Source organism: Monopterus albus, unplaced genomic scaffold, assembly GCF_001952655.1.
Source record: "Monopterus albus unplaced genomic scaffold, M_albus_1.0 scaffold38.1, whole genome shotgun sequence".
In the NCBI taxonomy this organism is placed as follows: Eukaryota; Metazoa; Chordata; class Actinopteri; order Synbranchiformes; family Synbranchidae; genus Monopterus; species Monopterus albus.
Window position 1 is genome coordinate 3,063,559 of NW_018127918.1, and position 14,158 is coordinate 3,077,716.

General features: G+C 39.0%; 2 protein-coding genes across 8 annotated transcripts in view; both read left to right on the forward strand.

Annotated features, from left to right (window-relative positions):
- LOC109959351 (N-acetyltransferase 9-like) overlaps window positions 1–14,158 on the forward strand; it is a 561,041-nt gene that overhangs the window by 466,334 nt on the left and 80,549 nt on the right. The gene's annotated exons all lie outside the window — the stretch shown is intronic.
- Window positions 1–14,158, forward strand: part of gria4b (glutamate receptor, ionotropic, AMPA 4b) — an 84,803-nt gene that overhangs the window by 689 nt on the left and 69,956 nt on the right. For all 7 annotated transcript variants that reach the window (XR_002274824.1, XR_002274825.1, XM_020598580.1 and 4 more), the window contains exon 2: window positions 2,786–2,944. Coding sequence is in view for 5 of the 7 variants with exons in the window: in XM_020598580.1 (XP_020454236.1) it covers window positions 2,786–2,944 (159 nt within the window). In the remaining 2 variants the exon portion in view is untranslated. The remainder of the gene's footprint in view (window positions 1–2,785; window positions 2,945–14,158) is intronic.

The following is a 14,158-nucleotide window of genomic DNA, read 5'->3' on the forward strand; positions in this document are numbered from 1 at the left end:
CCAGTTGTTCATCATCACAACCCTCTCCACAAGATAAGCGGCCAGAATAGCATCAGTTCATACTTTTTCTTGTAAAAATCTTCAACCCCACAAATGAATCACTTTTGTTTTAGCCTTAAGAAGACGTTAAAACTTTATTGCTAGAATTAAACATTTGCTGAGGCTGACTTTTTTGGGGCTTGTGGGTAGCAGAGTTGAAGCACATCTGAATCAGTTAGACTAATGAAAAATGACAAACTGTTCAAAAGATTCTCCTTGTCCTTTTATATGGATGTGCCACTCAAATCCCCGACCCCTCCTCTGTCATGCTCTGTGACAAAACAATACCCTTAGAACTGAGGACACTTGAGCTCAAACACTTGTATCATACATTCAAGTAATACATTCTTGTGATTTAGGCAAACATTTTTGCTTACATAGTTTTGCTAGTTCAGTCACAGTTTTCTCATATGTTTCAGATTATGACCACTTCCCAGTGTTTGATTAACAGCATTGCTGCCAGTGCAAACACTGTTGATGTACTTCTTGTTTATATATTGTATATTACAGTGTATATACATTTTGTATCACAGTGCTGTAACTGACCTCTGCCAGTGTTTCCTCAACCTTCAGACTTCATTTAACAGTTTATTTTTAGCAGCTGCCCAGAGCTTCATCAGCTTTTAGAGAAGGCAGCTATTGTCTGTTGCAAATAATTGTGAACACTTATTTGCTGTGTACACACGCAGGGATCACAGAAACAAGTGCACAAAAACTGTAGTGACAAACGTGCTCCACCACAACCACTGGTTAACTCTTACACCAGTGATCTCTGTCCTGCTGTCATGTGACACTCACCTTGCACATCACTTGGACTATGTTTTTGACAAGCTGATCAGCTCCACCTAAGTCTACAGCAGGGAACTTCAAAGCTGAACAAGTGGGATTTAGGTCAAAGTTTTTTTTTTTTTTTTAATTAGAAGACATTTTAATATTTGAAAATGTAGAAATGAGCAAGCATTGGTAGGCAAGATGTACAAAATGTGTACACCTTTTTTTCTGTAAATCAGGAATTAACACCTGAGCATTTTACTGTGAATCACTAAAACAATCACATAAAACAACTGCTCCATTGCTTGGATTGGGTGGGATTTACATGAATGCTCGTCATAAAGGAGTAAACTATTCTGAAATTTACCTGTAAAGAGGTTAGTCATAAAAATAACATAGTGACATTTTTGTTTTATCTGCTATTTAAACCATCTCATCCTAAGAAACAAGAAATAAGTTAAGATTTTAAAATGTGAAACAAACTGCTTCTATCCTAAAACATCACTGACATTTACACAAACATGAACAGCTTAGTCATGCTGTGATGCAAAGGAAATGTCCGGTGTACAGTATGATGCCTGATATCAGAGGTGCTCCCGTATAAATAATAAAGAATGATATTGGATATTTTCAAAATGGAGGAGCTTTACATGTTTAACAGTCTGTACCCTATCACAAAGCCTAGTGGTGCTTAAAGACCTATGAGTTGAATTGCGAGTAACAGGATACTGGGAAAGTGATTTACCAAACCAATAATGTCCCTTTTATTACCTTTCATGTATTGTCCAGTCGTTCATCTCCATCTCTAATATGATAGAGGAACCTCTCTGACCACAGCTACTAAGACAGTCCATGAAACCCTAATAAACTTGTGGTGTCTTTTAATACCCCATATTGAGGTTGTCCTTTGAAGAACAGCATTAGCTGCACACTTTTGTGCAAGTCCACGTTCACAGAGCTGCTAGCATGGCAGCTCTCATTTGAGTCAAACCGCAATCTTTCCATAATTTTAACAAAATTCTGTGCCTAAATTGTAGCAGTCAGTTACAGTATATACTGTAATTATTGTAATTTGTGAAGACTCATGCTTGACCTTTGGATCTGTGATAATACATTATATATTTAAACTTTGCAGGGAAAAACACCATACAATACTGTGTCAGGCTCGGGCCGGATTCGGACATTATATACTTTAAGTTTGTCAAGTATAGTTCACGTTCAGACTCCACACCCTCGGGCATGGGTCAGGTTAGAGAAAGAAATATGCAACCTGATCCATGCTCTACCTAGCACTGGTCAAGTACATACAGTAACTTTGGTCATGTGATAACACTTGCACTATATGTGGGCAAGATCATAACCTGTGTGGTTTTGAAAGGCCCTGAGAAATGCTGATGTCCTGTTGTTAGGGGTGTGAGATCAGAAAACTCTCATATGGGTCTTTTCTATAAAGGCAGTGACAGATGACTTATTTTGCTGGTTGAGTTGGAGGATGTGTTACCCATATTGTTCTAGTTCTTCTTCTCCAGTCAGAACTATGGATGCTCCAGTCGGCCTTCAGCAGGGGAGAAGTAGCTGAATTTGGTTGTGATTTAAAATTTAAAATCTCCTCTCACAGATCAAGTGTAGGAGACTGGGTCATTCTACTCGATGAGCATTTTATGCACATGAGAATCTAGCATCAGTTCATATGTATGAGACTCATGGAAGTGTTTGAGAACCATTGTCTGAGCAAAAACCGTTACTAATGAATACATTATTTTATATTGTGTCTTAAAATCTTAATTGGGTTCAGAATAGTGAGGGTGGTGGTGAGTTTCTGGTGGGTTTCTGCCATTTGTTTCATGTCTTTGTGCAGGTCAGCAATAACTGAACCTACTGTAGTAAGATTAAATGTGAATGAGAGCACGTTATTCTCTGTTGCTTTTGTCCACATGCTCCTCATCAGATGTGTGTTTCTCCTCCCTTTGTTCAGGCGGTCTGTTCATCAGAAACACTGATCAAGAGTACACGGCCTTTCGTTTGGCAATCTTCCTGCACAACACCAGCCCAAATGCCTCAGAAGCCCCGTTCAACCTGGTGCCACACGTGGACAACATTGAGACGGCCAACAGCTTCGCCGTCACCAATGCCTGTAAGTCAGCCACATGGCTTCATATTGTGTTTGTGTACTTGTTTGGTTTTTATTAAAGCGAAACAGGAAAATGAGGCAAAGTGTGTAATGCAATATCAGCAAACAATCATGTATTAGAACTGAGGTCTGCCATGTCAAATGTTAGACCCCCCCAATACCAATGCATTTTTTTAATTGCTGTGATCTGGGATGTGTCAAAATTGTTTAAATAATGTGCAGGTTGTGGGTTCCCATCTTGTTAAGACAGCTGTGTCTGTGAGTGTGTATGCGTGAGGCTGCATAAATGTACATGTACATGTGTGGCACTGCAGCTGTGTCTGAGATTGTCTGCTGATTCGCATCTACTCCGAGCAAAGCCACACACACCGAAGGGGCCAGCAGCTGGACACACAAACAACAATCACACACACACTGCCATGGTTACTGTAGATTCCCTAATAGCGATTTTTGGTGATGATCCCCATTGAAACTTTTCTCTTTTCTTCTCTCACTATGATTAAGTGAGAGTGTGTTTGTGTGTGCATGCATGTGTGTGCATGTGTACTTGGGGTCGAGGTTCCTGCAAAAACCATAAAACACTGCAGCCTGATGTCTTTTGCTATCTGTGGTGTGGTGTGGTGTTATAAAATCAATGGCTAAATTAAGCAGAGAATGAAGTGTTGTTATGTTTGTTTGGTAATCGAGGGGGTGTAGTGTGTGTGTGTGAACCTGGTAAATACACTGCACTTATGTAGAGCTTTTCTACATTACCTGGACAAAATGCTTTACATATTCACCCATACGCCAATTCACACATACACTCACACCGTTAGTGGTGGAGCTGCCGTGCAAGACACTGGGAGCAACTTGGAGTTCAGTGCCTTGCCCAAGGACACTTTGTCATGTGAACTGGGGAAAGCAGGAATTGAATCGTCAACCCAGTGATCACAGGTTGACCTGCTCTACCCTGAGCCATGGCTACCCCTTTTTACCTTAAAATTCTCTCATTTTGTGATCATAACTATTTAGTCCTACATTTTAGCTAAAATAGCTATTAACAGTTCTTTAATAACAACTATCGCTGGATTACCAATACTGAAGAAAACTCACAGTGATTATAAGGCAAGGTCTGTTGTTGCAGAACTAAAACATCTTTATTTAAATTATCCTTAAGCATTTGCTTGTATTGAACAGGCATTGTGTCACCCAGTCAGTACAGACACTGAAATGAGGCAATAAGAAAATGGAAGCAGCTGCTAGAAGAGCACTCAGTGACCGGTGCAATAAGAAAAGAGCAGCACTTCATCTCTGTAGTACAGGCAAGGATGTGTATGAGCTGTACATTTCTAGCAATGAAAGAAATAATTTTGATTGAAAGATTTTTCAGCTTTAGTCTAATGGCTGCACAGTCACAGGAAGTAGGTCTGCTCCCCATTGATCTGCCAAATCAGAGCAGAATTACATGAGCCAATCAAAGGCTTTGATAGCTCAGGGCCAGCGGGGAATCTGAGATCGAACCACACTGCTTGTTTTCACCCCTGTTTTACATTTCCCACTGTCTCTATTCCTTTTTCCTTTTCACTCACTGTTTTACTCCACTATCAAAGGCCCTGAGATAATACTTATGAATAGGCAGAGTTACCATGTGACGTTTAAGGGCATAGCATACATTTGGGAAGGGGAGATGAAAGACTAAGCTAATTTATGAAGAGAGACTAGACCATTCAGCTGCTTTGGGTGCTGCTGTCAAATAGGCCGATGGAGATAATTGGTGGACAAATGTTGTTGTATGTCCCCATTGATATTGATAATTGTTCTATGGACCCAGATCCTCTGATATATTCTACTAACTTTTGATTAACAGTACTGCCTCATTATGGAGTTACTAGTGTTCCTGGAATGTTAATAGAAATGTATCTTGTTGGTTATCTCATAAATTTTCTACTGCCCTAGTTTTAGTAGTTTACACACTAATGTATCAACATCAAGCTGACACCTCTGTATAATTACCACTAACAAATGAGACAATGGTCAAGGCATTTGTTAGGCACAGCAGTGGTGAATTCATCATTTCCCACAGGATGAGAATTTATTTTTGATACTTGACTCTGTACTAGTGTACTCCAACAGTGCCTCCTTTTGATCCTAGCACAGTGATCACCAATGTCTTTTTAAAGTCTAGGCAAAATTGCTTTAAAGGATATGACTGGTGATATTTTATATTGTTGTTATTGTCAGCAAATTAGATGAAACTAAACAACACCACCAGCAACAATGAACAGATGCATCTAACATGTATTGCTTGTGTATCCACAGCCTGATCTTTATTTCTTTGTGGCCCAGGGCTAAATTGTTGTCCAAAAACTGTTAAGAACATATCGATGGGCAGCACTGTTGTGTCCCTTCATGCTGATTAGCAATGAAGTTTATTTTGAGCCAGTCCCACATGTTCCATGCTGCTGCTGTAAAGAGTCACTACAGCACCAAATATGTATTAATTTGTGACTGAAAATTATGCAAATTATGTCTGATACACATGATCAGATTTTGTGAATGTGCTGCATCTTAGTACTATTACAGGCTAGCGCAGAAGAGTGTCAGTTGTGGTGGAAGAAAATGTTTAGTGTTGACCTGTGTCACCTGCAAATGATGAAGCACTTAGATGAAACGTTAAGAGATGTTTTTAACATGCACACTGGATGCAGATTTCAGTCTGCGTGTGTGTGTGTGTTTTTTTTTTAAGAAACTGGCATAAAGACTGGAAATTTGTGGCTCTCGTGTGGAAATGCCGGAAGTAAAATGCCAGTCTGCCAAACAGTCTGCCTGCTTTATTGTGAAACACTAGGCCAGCCAGCATGAAGATGATTTCATGGATCTCTGCCTCGCTGTCAAGGTGCCATTGCTGGTGATGTGCTGTAGCTGAGGACAGTCAGAGTGACTCTGATAGAGTCTGTGAGTCTTTGAACTTGAATAGCTTCTCGACCATTTGTGGATATGTGTACCTTGGGAGGGAGTTATCAACATCACTAGTGAAATGTCTTTGAGGAAAATAGGCTGAAAATCGAGGCACTGTAACTGTGGTACTAGTGTAATGCTTGAGAACTTGGGATATGCCATCTATCTTCAGCACAATACAGCAGACACACTTGAGAAAAATACCTCTCTGAGGAGATTTCACCTCAACAATGCTTTGCAGGATAATTCTCTATGCTCAGATTCTCCACATTGAACTGGAATGAAAATGAGAAGTATATGTAAAGGGAATAACTGAAGTCTTCTTTCATGGTGACAGGTTTAAGCCTCAGTGAAACTCCACCCTCTGGATTTTACAGCTCACTTCCTCATGAGTAGTGCAGAGCACAAAGCTGAACTACAACATTCAGAGCTGACCTACAGGCTAAACTCATCATTCTGCATAATTTTAAAGCACACACAAAGGCATAAAATAGATGTCCACGTTTCTAACACTATAACTATGATTAAACCCTTAAGGCCCCTGATAACCGTTTGCCTAGCTTCATGTTAAGGCTGTCAAAGTTACATCATAAAAAAAATCAGAAAATGTGGCAGTTAGATTGTATATATCAACATGCACAATGTTGTGTAGTCTAGATGTTTTGTGCCAGAGTTTGTGAAATTGAGAAAGTTTTGTCAGAATCACTGAAGAAATATCAGCCTTCTTCGTCTTTTTTTAAGCAAGTTTGGAAGTTCCTTTTTGTCCTTTGGGAACAGTATAAGTAACAAAATCATGCTGTGTACTTTCACAGTTTTTCTGTTCAATGAGGCAGAATTGGTGATATTATGAATCAAGGTTTTGTGTTTTAGCCAACTGGACATTTTTTGTTATATAGCTGCATTGAGAAATTTCAGTAATTACTGTACTTGATTATGATTAGGAAGTTGGAAATGCTGAATTAATTAACCCCTGAGCAGTTGATAAGATGTTTTGGGGAAGTAATAAAGGCACACAGTTTGGGTGAAAGTGAGTATTAGATCTTCCCTCCTCATTATAAAGTTTAGATGAAATGAGGTTTATAATAGGTTCTAACTATTATCATGTAGAGGATAAAATGAAAATAAAATCAGTATGCCTCTAAGCAGCTGTAGACTTTGCAGCAGTGTGTGTTACAGTAGTAGCTGATGTCTGTGTGCTTTGCGGTAACCTCTTAACCAGCCAGCCAGAGATGCTTTAAAAGGAGCCCGGATGTGGAAGGGGTTAATTTGACCTCCTACATGCTGCTCTTGCCTTTGCTTTTATTGAAACAGTGACATCTTAATCTGCATTGAGTCATTTAAATTCAGCCTGGCGCTCTGACTCACTCCAGATCCAGATAGCAACCAGCCTGCTCTCCTATATGCATTTACGCTGCATATGAGGCTCTACATTTTCTCTTGCTGCTCACATGTGAACACATGCTTTCCTTGTCTGTCCTTGGGTATGAAAAGGCTCATCCATTTGTGTTTTATGCATGTGTGTGTGTATGTGGGCATGAACAGAAATAATCTGGCTGTGCAGCATGTTAGCCCTATTTAAGTCTATTATCTCTCCCTGTATGGGCTCCATTCACTGGGGCTCTTCTGCTCTGTATTGGTGCCCTTTAAATGGCTGCCTGTGCCCCTCATTTGTCTGAGGATTCTGAAGCACCGGTGAAACTACACAGGCCTTATGGCAATATATACTTGCATGTGTGCGTAATGGCTGGTGTTAGAATGAAAAGGTTGGAGAGAAAGAGGGGGAGAGGCTGCTAATGAGAGATTAATGTGCTGAAGCAGGGAGGAAGATGGAGGATGGAGTGGTGAGAACGTGGGGGGTAAAGGGAAAAGGAGGTGATGGTGGTTCATTAGCTTGGTAGAAGGTGAAATGTAAGCATGTTAATTGAATAACCCTGTAGATTCTGAGTCTGAGCTATTTTTCTGTGTTTACAAGGTGAATTGACTTTGTTCAACTGTAATAACATTTATAACCTGTCCCTGGAATGTGAGATAGTGCAACATTAGTCATACATTGTTATATTTAGTCAAGACATTTGAATGAAAACTGCCCTCTGCATCAGTGTTTCTGAGGCGGGCAAACATGCAAGGACATTCAGCAAAAGAGATGACTTTGTAGTCAAACAGCACTGTCCTCTACTTATAACATAACAGTATACCACATTCAGAATAAGCTGATACATTATTTTTAACAATTAGTTTTAATACACCATACAAGCTTAAATATTGAAGAGACCTGCAGCAAATATCAGCGACTGACGTTGAGCCACCGATGTCGCACTGCCCAGGGTATGTGGTGCGCTGTGTTGTAACCACTCAGCCATGGGCACCCCGGGAAAAATGAAATAAAATCTGTCAACATCATGGACACACATGTATAGATTTAAATACAGTATGTTAAAATGCAGCAGGCATTAATGCAGAGAAAGATTTTCAAAATGTGACCATATAGAGAAAACAAAGGTTATACAGAGTTTTAAAAGTGTATTCAGACACCAAAACTGTTTGCACTGGCGCTTCTGATAGCCCATATTTTGACTTATTGATTTATTTTATTTTATTTTTTATTTGGGCATTCCTATAAAAAAAGATATGGTGTGTTTTCATGGCAGTTTTATTAGCTGGGGTTAGGAAGAACATATTTTTCCAGTTGACAGATATCTGTCAGAGGCTCAAAAAATATTTTCTTTACCAAACTCAACCAGGTAATAAGTATTTTCTAAGTCTGACTCTTTAAATATCAGTGGGTTTCATAAGAGTCTGTTGAGTGAAGGGAAACACTAGAACCAGATCTTATTATATACAACATTTTTCAGTCTCCACAACAAAAATAGAAAGTAGTTTTGCAACACACATTGAGGTCAAACTGTTAAACTGCATGTTGGACACTTCACTCCTACTGTTTTTAGAGTAGGTCGCGAGCTGTTTGCTCATTGGAAAACAGCTGAAGTGTGTCAGCAGGCCATGCTGGACACTGAAAAGGTAGATAATACAACACAGGGAGCTTTGTACATTTAATTAGTCTGTCATTTGAAGGGAAGTGTTGAACATTTAGCACCTTTACCAGGTTCTTACTCAATTAGAAATCTATTTTTGGATATTAGGATGTTGTGATAGATTTTTCCAAACTAGGACAGGAAGTTGTGCCAGTTACTTTGTGTTAATGATTTCTGTTCACATTTTAGCCTCTTTGAGCTCCTGTTTGATCTTTAATGCATCACTTTGCATCATTACAGAGGGAAATAAAGCCACAGTAAACGACATTAGGTAAACTTGATTATATAAGCACATATTCTGCCTTAAACAAAGCCAGGGTGGCCTCAAATGACCTCAGGCTGTGTCTTCTTCTGTGTTATATCTTTACACCCTGATCAGATTCCACAAAAGTATATTTTTTTAAATTATGGAAGTTTTATCTACCCTAATCTTCCCACTGTTCTAAAGTCAACTTTAAACACTTTTTTTCACATAATACAAACAGTAAAGTTTCAGAATATCGGAACAAAATATGGCTCAAAGTCTTGCCGTCTGTGTTGACCTTGAAGTCAACCGTATCAGTCAGCTGGTAATATCAACATTGTTCATGCAACATTAACGCTAATGAAAGCATAACAAATTGAAGGGAATTGCTTTGCATGGCAGAGACACCCACGATATTTTAAGAGACTGACAGAGACAGAGAGGGGAGTAGGAGGGAAATAGCAGTAGGTCTGCTCTCAAATCACAGTGAATAAGTTGTGTGAATTCACAGATGGGTTTTAACAGGAACACACTCTGGCCAGGGGAGTTGTTCTCACATGCTGAAGGATGCTGTTACAGCTCACACACATACTCATACATACATACTCACATTTTTAAAATGACAGAAAGAACCTGCGACATGGAAATCTGCAAGAGATTCCTTTGGTATCAGACAGACAGGACGGAAGCGACTAGGCTCATATTTGTAAAAACCCTCATGATGACTAATGTTCTGAAAAAAAGGCTGGAATCAATAAAAACATACAGTATATGTAAATCCATAAACATTTCTACCTCATGTCGGTATTCTCGCCTCTGTTTTTTCTTTTAAAGTAACACTAACTTCTGAAATACAAAATAGCTAATGCTTACTTTTTAGAAATGACAAGTTGAATACAGAAGCTATAGAACTCATTCCTCATTTTAGTTTGCTGAGGGCTTTTGGTCCTACGGTCTTACATGGTCTGGTCTTATCAATATGTCACATGTCAACATCCAACTCAGATCAAAATATAAACCTAAAATCATTTTAGCTTTGGAACTTTTGATACACAGCTGGAAAGAAGGGAGCAGCACTGGGATGCTCCCAATATTTGTTCTGGTTTAAACGTTGGTTTCCTGAGTTAGAAAGATGTCTTTTCTCTCTGCACCTCTTTTAGCTTTCACACACAGCAGCAGTAAGTCATCATGGTTCCTTAGTCATCTTCAGTGTTAATTTTTTCCAAAGACATGTTTGCACATCCATAGTCAGCTGCCACATATTCCAATTGTAGCCTGTAACTCAGCGTTCACACATTCACGCTTCAGTGTGTAAATGTCGTAAAGGTCGATGGTGACGGTCAAACATCAATATTCCTCATTGCAGAATATTCCTGATTAAATGGAGGACAATGCTATCAAATAAAGTAAATGGAATGAAATTGGATTGTATTAATTGTTAGTTAATTAACAAAGGGACAAAACAAAAATGTAAGTAATAGCCAGAAATGTACAATACACTGACAGTTGCTCAAAATGGTGAAAATCTTTTCTTCATTGTCTGTTTGATTTGATTGTGTCATGATTTCTTTCTTTGTTTTTTTCCAAAAGGGACCTGAAAACAAGACACATTCAGAGTCAGACAACCATCAGACAAGAACAACACATACACTATAAAGCCAGACAGCCAACAATAAAGTGCCAAAACAGAATATGATAAAAACAATTTCAGGAGTCATAAAAGACATTGGATAGTAAAGCTTTAACATCACCAAGGGGAATAAGTGCTTATGCTTTTACTATTTACTACCATCTTTAAATTTGAATCCCCCCCCGTTTAGGTTTTTATCTATATGTAAAGTGTGTGAACTTTTTAAAAAATATTTAAAATTGTGCGTTTTCTACACTCTTGTTTACTAAACACAATCTTTGTCTTTGCCCTTGTTGGCATGAGTCTTTGCCACCAACTGTTGATTAGCATGAGACTGAAAGACACAAAGGTGTCATGTCGCCCACATGGTCACAAGTTTTGTTTCATGCATGAGTGTCCATGTGCACATGATGCAAATAAACAGGGAACCGCTGATAAAAATGTGCCTCCATAGTGCTACTAGTGGTTGTAAACACCACAGGATACCTTTAACCTATACATTTCCTACAGTACCAGCTGTTTGGAAACAGTTTGTGTCCATATTGTAACACATTTTAATGAGCCGTACTTTATCAGTCTGAATTCACTCTCAGTCGGACAACCGGCCAACACTCCTGCGCCCTTCACAGTCTGCTTTCCTACAATAGCAAGATGGAGACAGGCATATGACCAGCGATGAATACAGGATGCCACACCGGCAATTACTACACCCACTCTCTCTCTCTCTCTCTCTCTCTCTCTCTCTCTCTCACAGACACACACACACAAACACACACATTTGTCACCTGCTACTACTGCTTTATCTAATGATGAGACTGTTATTAGAGGGGACCATAACTAATTATCAGTTCTCTGCAAGCCATTCACCCTATCTGTGCCAGTGACCCCTTGTGTGTGTGTGTCAGTGTGTGTCTGTGTGGTGTTAATCATGCTGTAGGGATGTGTTTAAATAGTCACATTGTGGGGACAAAAAGCAAGTCCCCAAAATGTAAATCACTAAAGTGTATAGTGTGATGACTTGGTTTAAAGTTAGGAGAGGGTAGGGTTAGGTTAAGATAAAATATGGTTATAGTTAAGGTTAGAGTAAGTCTCCAGGAAATTATTGTAAGTCGATGTAAAATCCCCATGAGGAATGAAAACAAATGTGTGTTTTGTGAAAAACATGCTCCTGCTTGACAGGTCTGCTGTTAGACGGCCTTAGCATTTCAACTCTCAGGCTACCAGAGAAGAGCCAGTGATTGCACCATGATTGGCCAATTACTGCACCAGATACACCCCTCATTGGTTTTTGGTCAATGAGAGGGAGTGGAAGAGATGGTCAGGAGAAGCTGAGTTGTTGCTTCATAGCTGGTTCCATGTGCATTAGCTGAGACAGTACAGTGGATGTTTTTTTATTTTTATTTTGAAGAAATACTTATGTTCTACATATTGATATAGCTTTTTTTTTTAGCAGTGGTTTACAATAACTACTTTTTGTTATTGAAACAGACGGGAGGCCAATATAGAGATGCCAGAATGAGGAAACATGATCACATTTCCTAGTATTGGTTAAGAGACGTGCAGCTGCATTTTGAACCATTTGGAGATGAGACAGAGATGCTTGTGAGATCCCAAAATACAGTGCATTGGAGTAAACCAGCCTCAAGCTAATAAAGACATGAATAACCTTTTCAAAATCCCAGAAAGAAAGAAAATGTTTCATCTTGGATAACAGTCTGCACTGAAAAAAGCTCGCTTTAACAATTGAGTTTATTTGTATATCCATCTTGATGTCAGAATCAAATAGATAATTAAGCTCCACTTTTATCAGCTGCAACATTAAATGTGATGTACACAATAATACATCAATAATTATAATTCAGTTATTCAATATACGTCAATATGAAATGTGTCATTCTGCATAATGAATACTTTTACTTGTGGTACTTTATGTATATTTTGATTCTAATGCTTTTGTACTTTTACTTGAGTAATATTTTGAATGCAGGACTTGTAACAGAGCATGTTTCCTCTGTTATTTTGCTACTTTTACTTTAGTAAAGAATGTGAGTACTTCTCCCACCACTGCCTGAACACACAGATGTACATTCATATAGCTAAGGGCTATTTGGAGAGCGAGCAGGGGAGTGGCTTGGTTACGACAAGTCCTTGACATTTCTCAGTTCCTTGCTTCAGCTCAGTCAGACAATCAAAACTCATATTATTGAAATGCAGTCCTACAGCTAGCCACTTCATCCTCGCCACACCCTTGCATTGATAATGAATTGTCCTTGAATCCTGACTGGGAATCATAACACCACCCCCCAAACATATCCGCTGACTTGGCCAGCCCTGTGGGAGCAGACTCCATGATAATGCACATTAATGGCCTGCAGAGAAAAGATGTTTTCCTATGACGCTGCGTGACTAGGACTGATGAGATGTTTGATTCGGTAAGAAAAACAAAAGAGGTGAAGGAGTGGGTGGGAAAAAGGAAAAGCATGTTTGACTGATTTCTCATATTATTGCTGATAACACTGAAAATGCAAATGATTGCAGAGAGAAGGAGAGAGGAGGATCCTTTTAAAAACAGAGTAAAGACTAATAAACTCTGAATTCATGACTATGTAGGACAAGTTAAAAAAATGTATGTACACACACACATACCAGATCCCTATTGTACTACCGCTATGTAGTATTGCTGGGAGCAGTTGTTTGGCTTTGTTGTCATCTGTTAGGAAGAACAAGGTGACAAATACTTTTGTTATGTAGCTCTGAGAAGATACATTTTTAAGAAGGTTGAGTCAAAACATGCCACTGTAATGTAGACTGCTGTCTGTGTTCCATCTTCTACTTCCAGGCATTAATACAGGTATTAAATAATTTTTCTGTGCTAGGGATAGGCTCAGGATACTGTTTATTAGTGCAGTGTTTTCTACTGGCAGTTTTAGACACAAATGTTGTTCTTTTTCAAATCTCCTACAGTCTGCAGTGATTGCTTGCTTATTCCTGTCCTCTCGCTCCCTCCTTTTATAAGTCATTACTTTATGTTCTTCCTTGAGCTCCTTCATCCTTTTTTTGGTCGCCCAAACACACACATTCACCCATCATTCATACCACTCCCCCAAGAGTTATTTCCTGTCTCCATAGGGAGCTGAGGGTGGGTTAATGAAGCAGACAAGCCAGAGGATGCTCCTTCTGGTAAAGAACATCCAAAGTTTCTTAAACCTGCATTATGAAAGACTCCTGGGTAACAACAAGAAAAAAACATGAGAACATGAGATAGAACTTGTTTGAAGCTGAATGTGTGTGTCCTTGTCTCTTTAAGCATAAAACACTTGTTTTGGAATTTGTACATAGAACAGGGAATGAATGAACAATGTAAATAAGGTTTT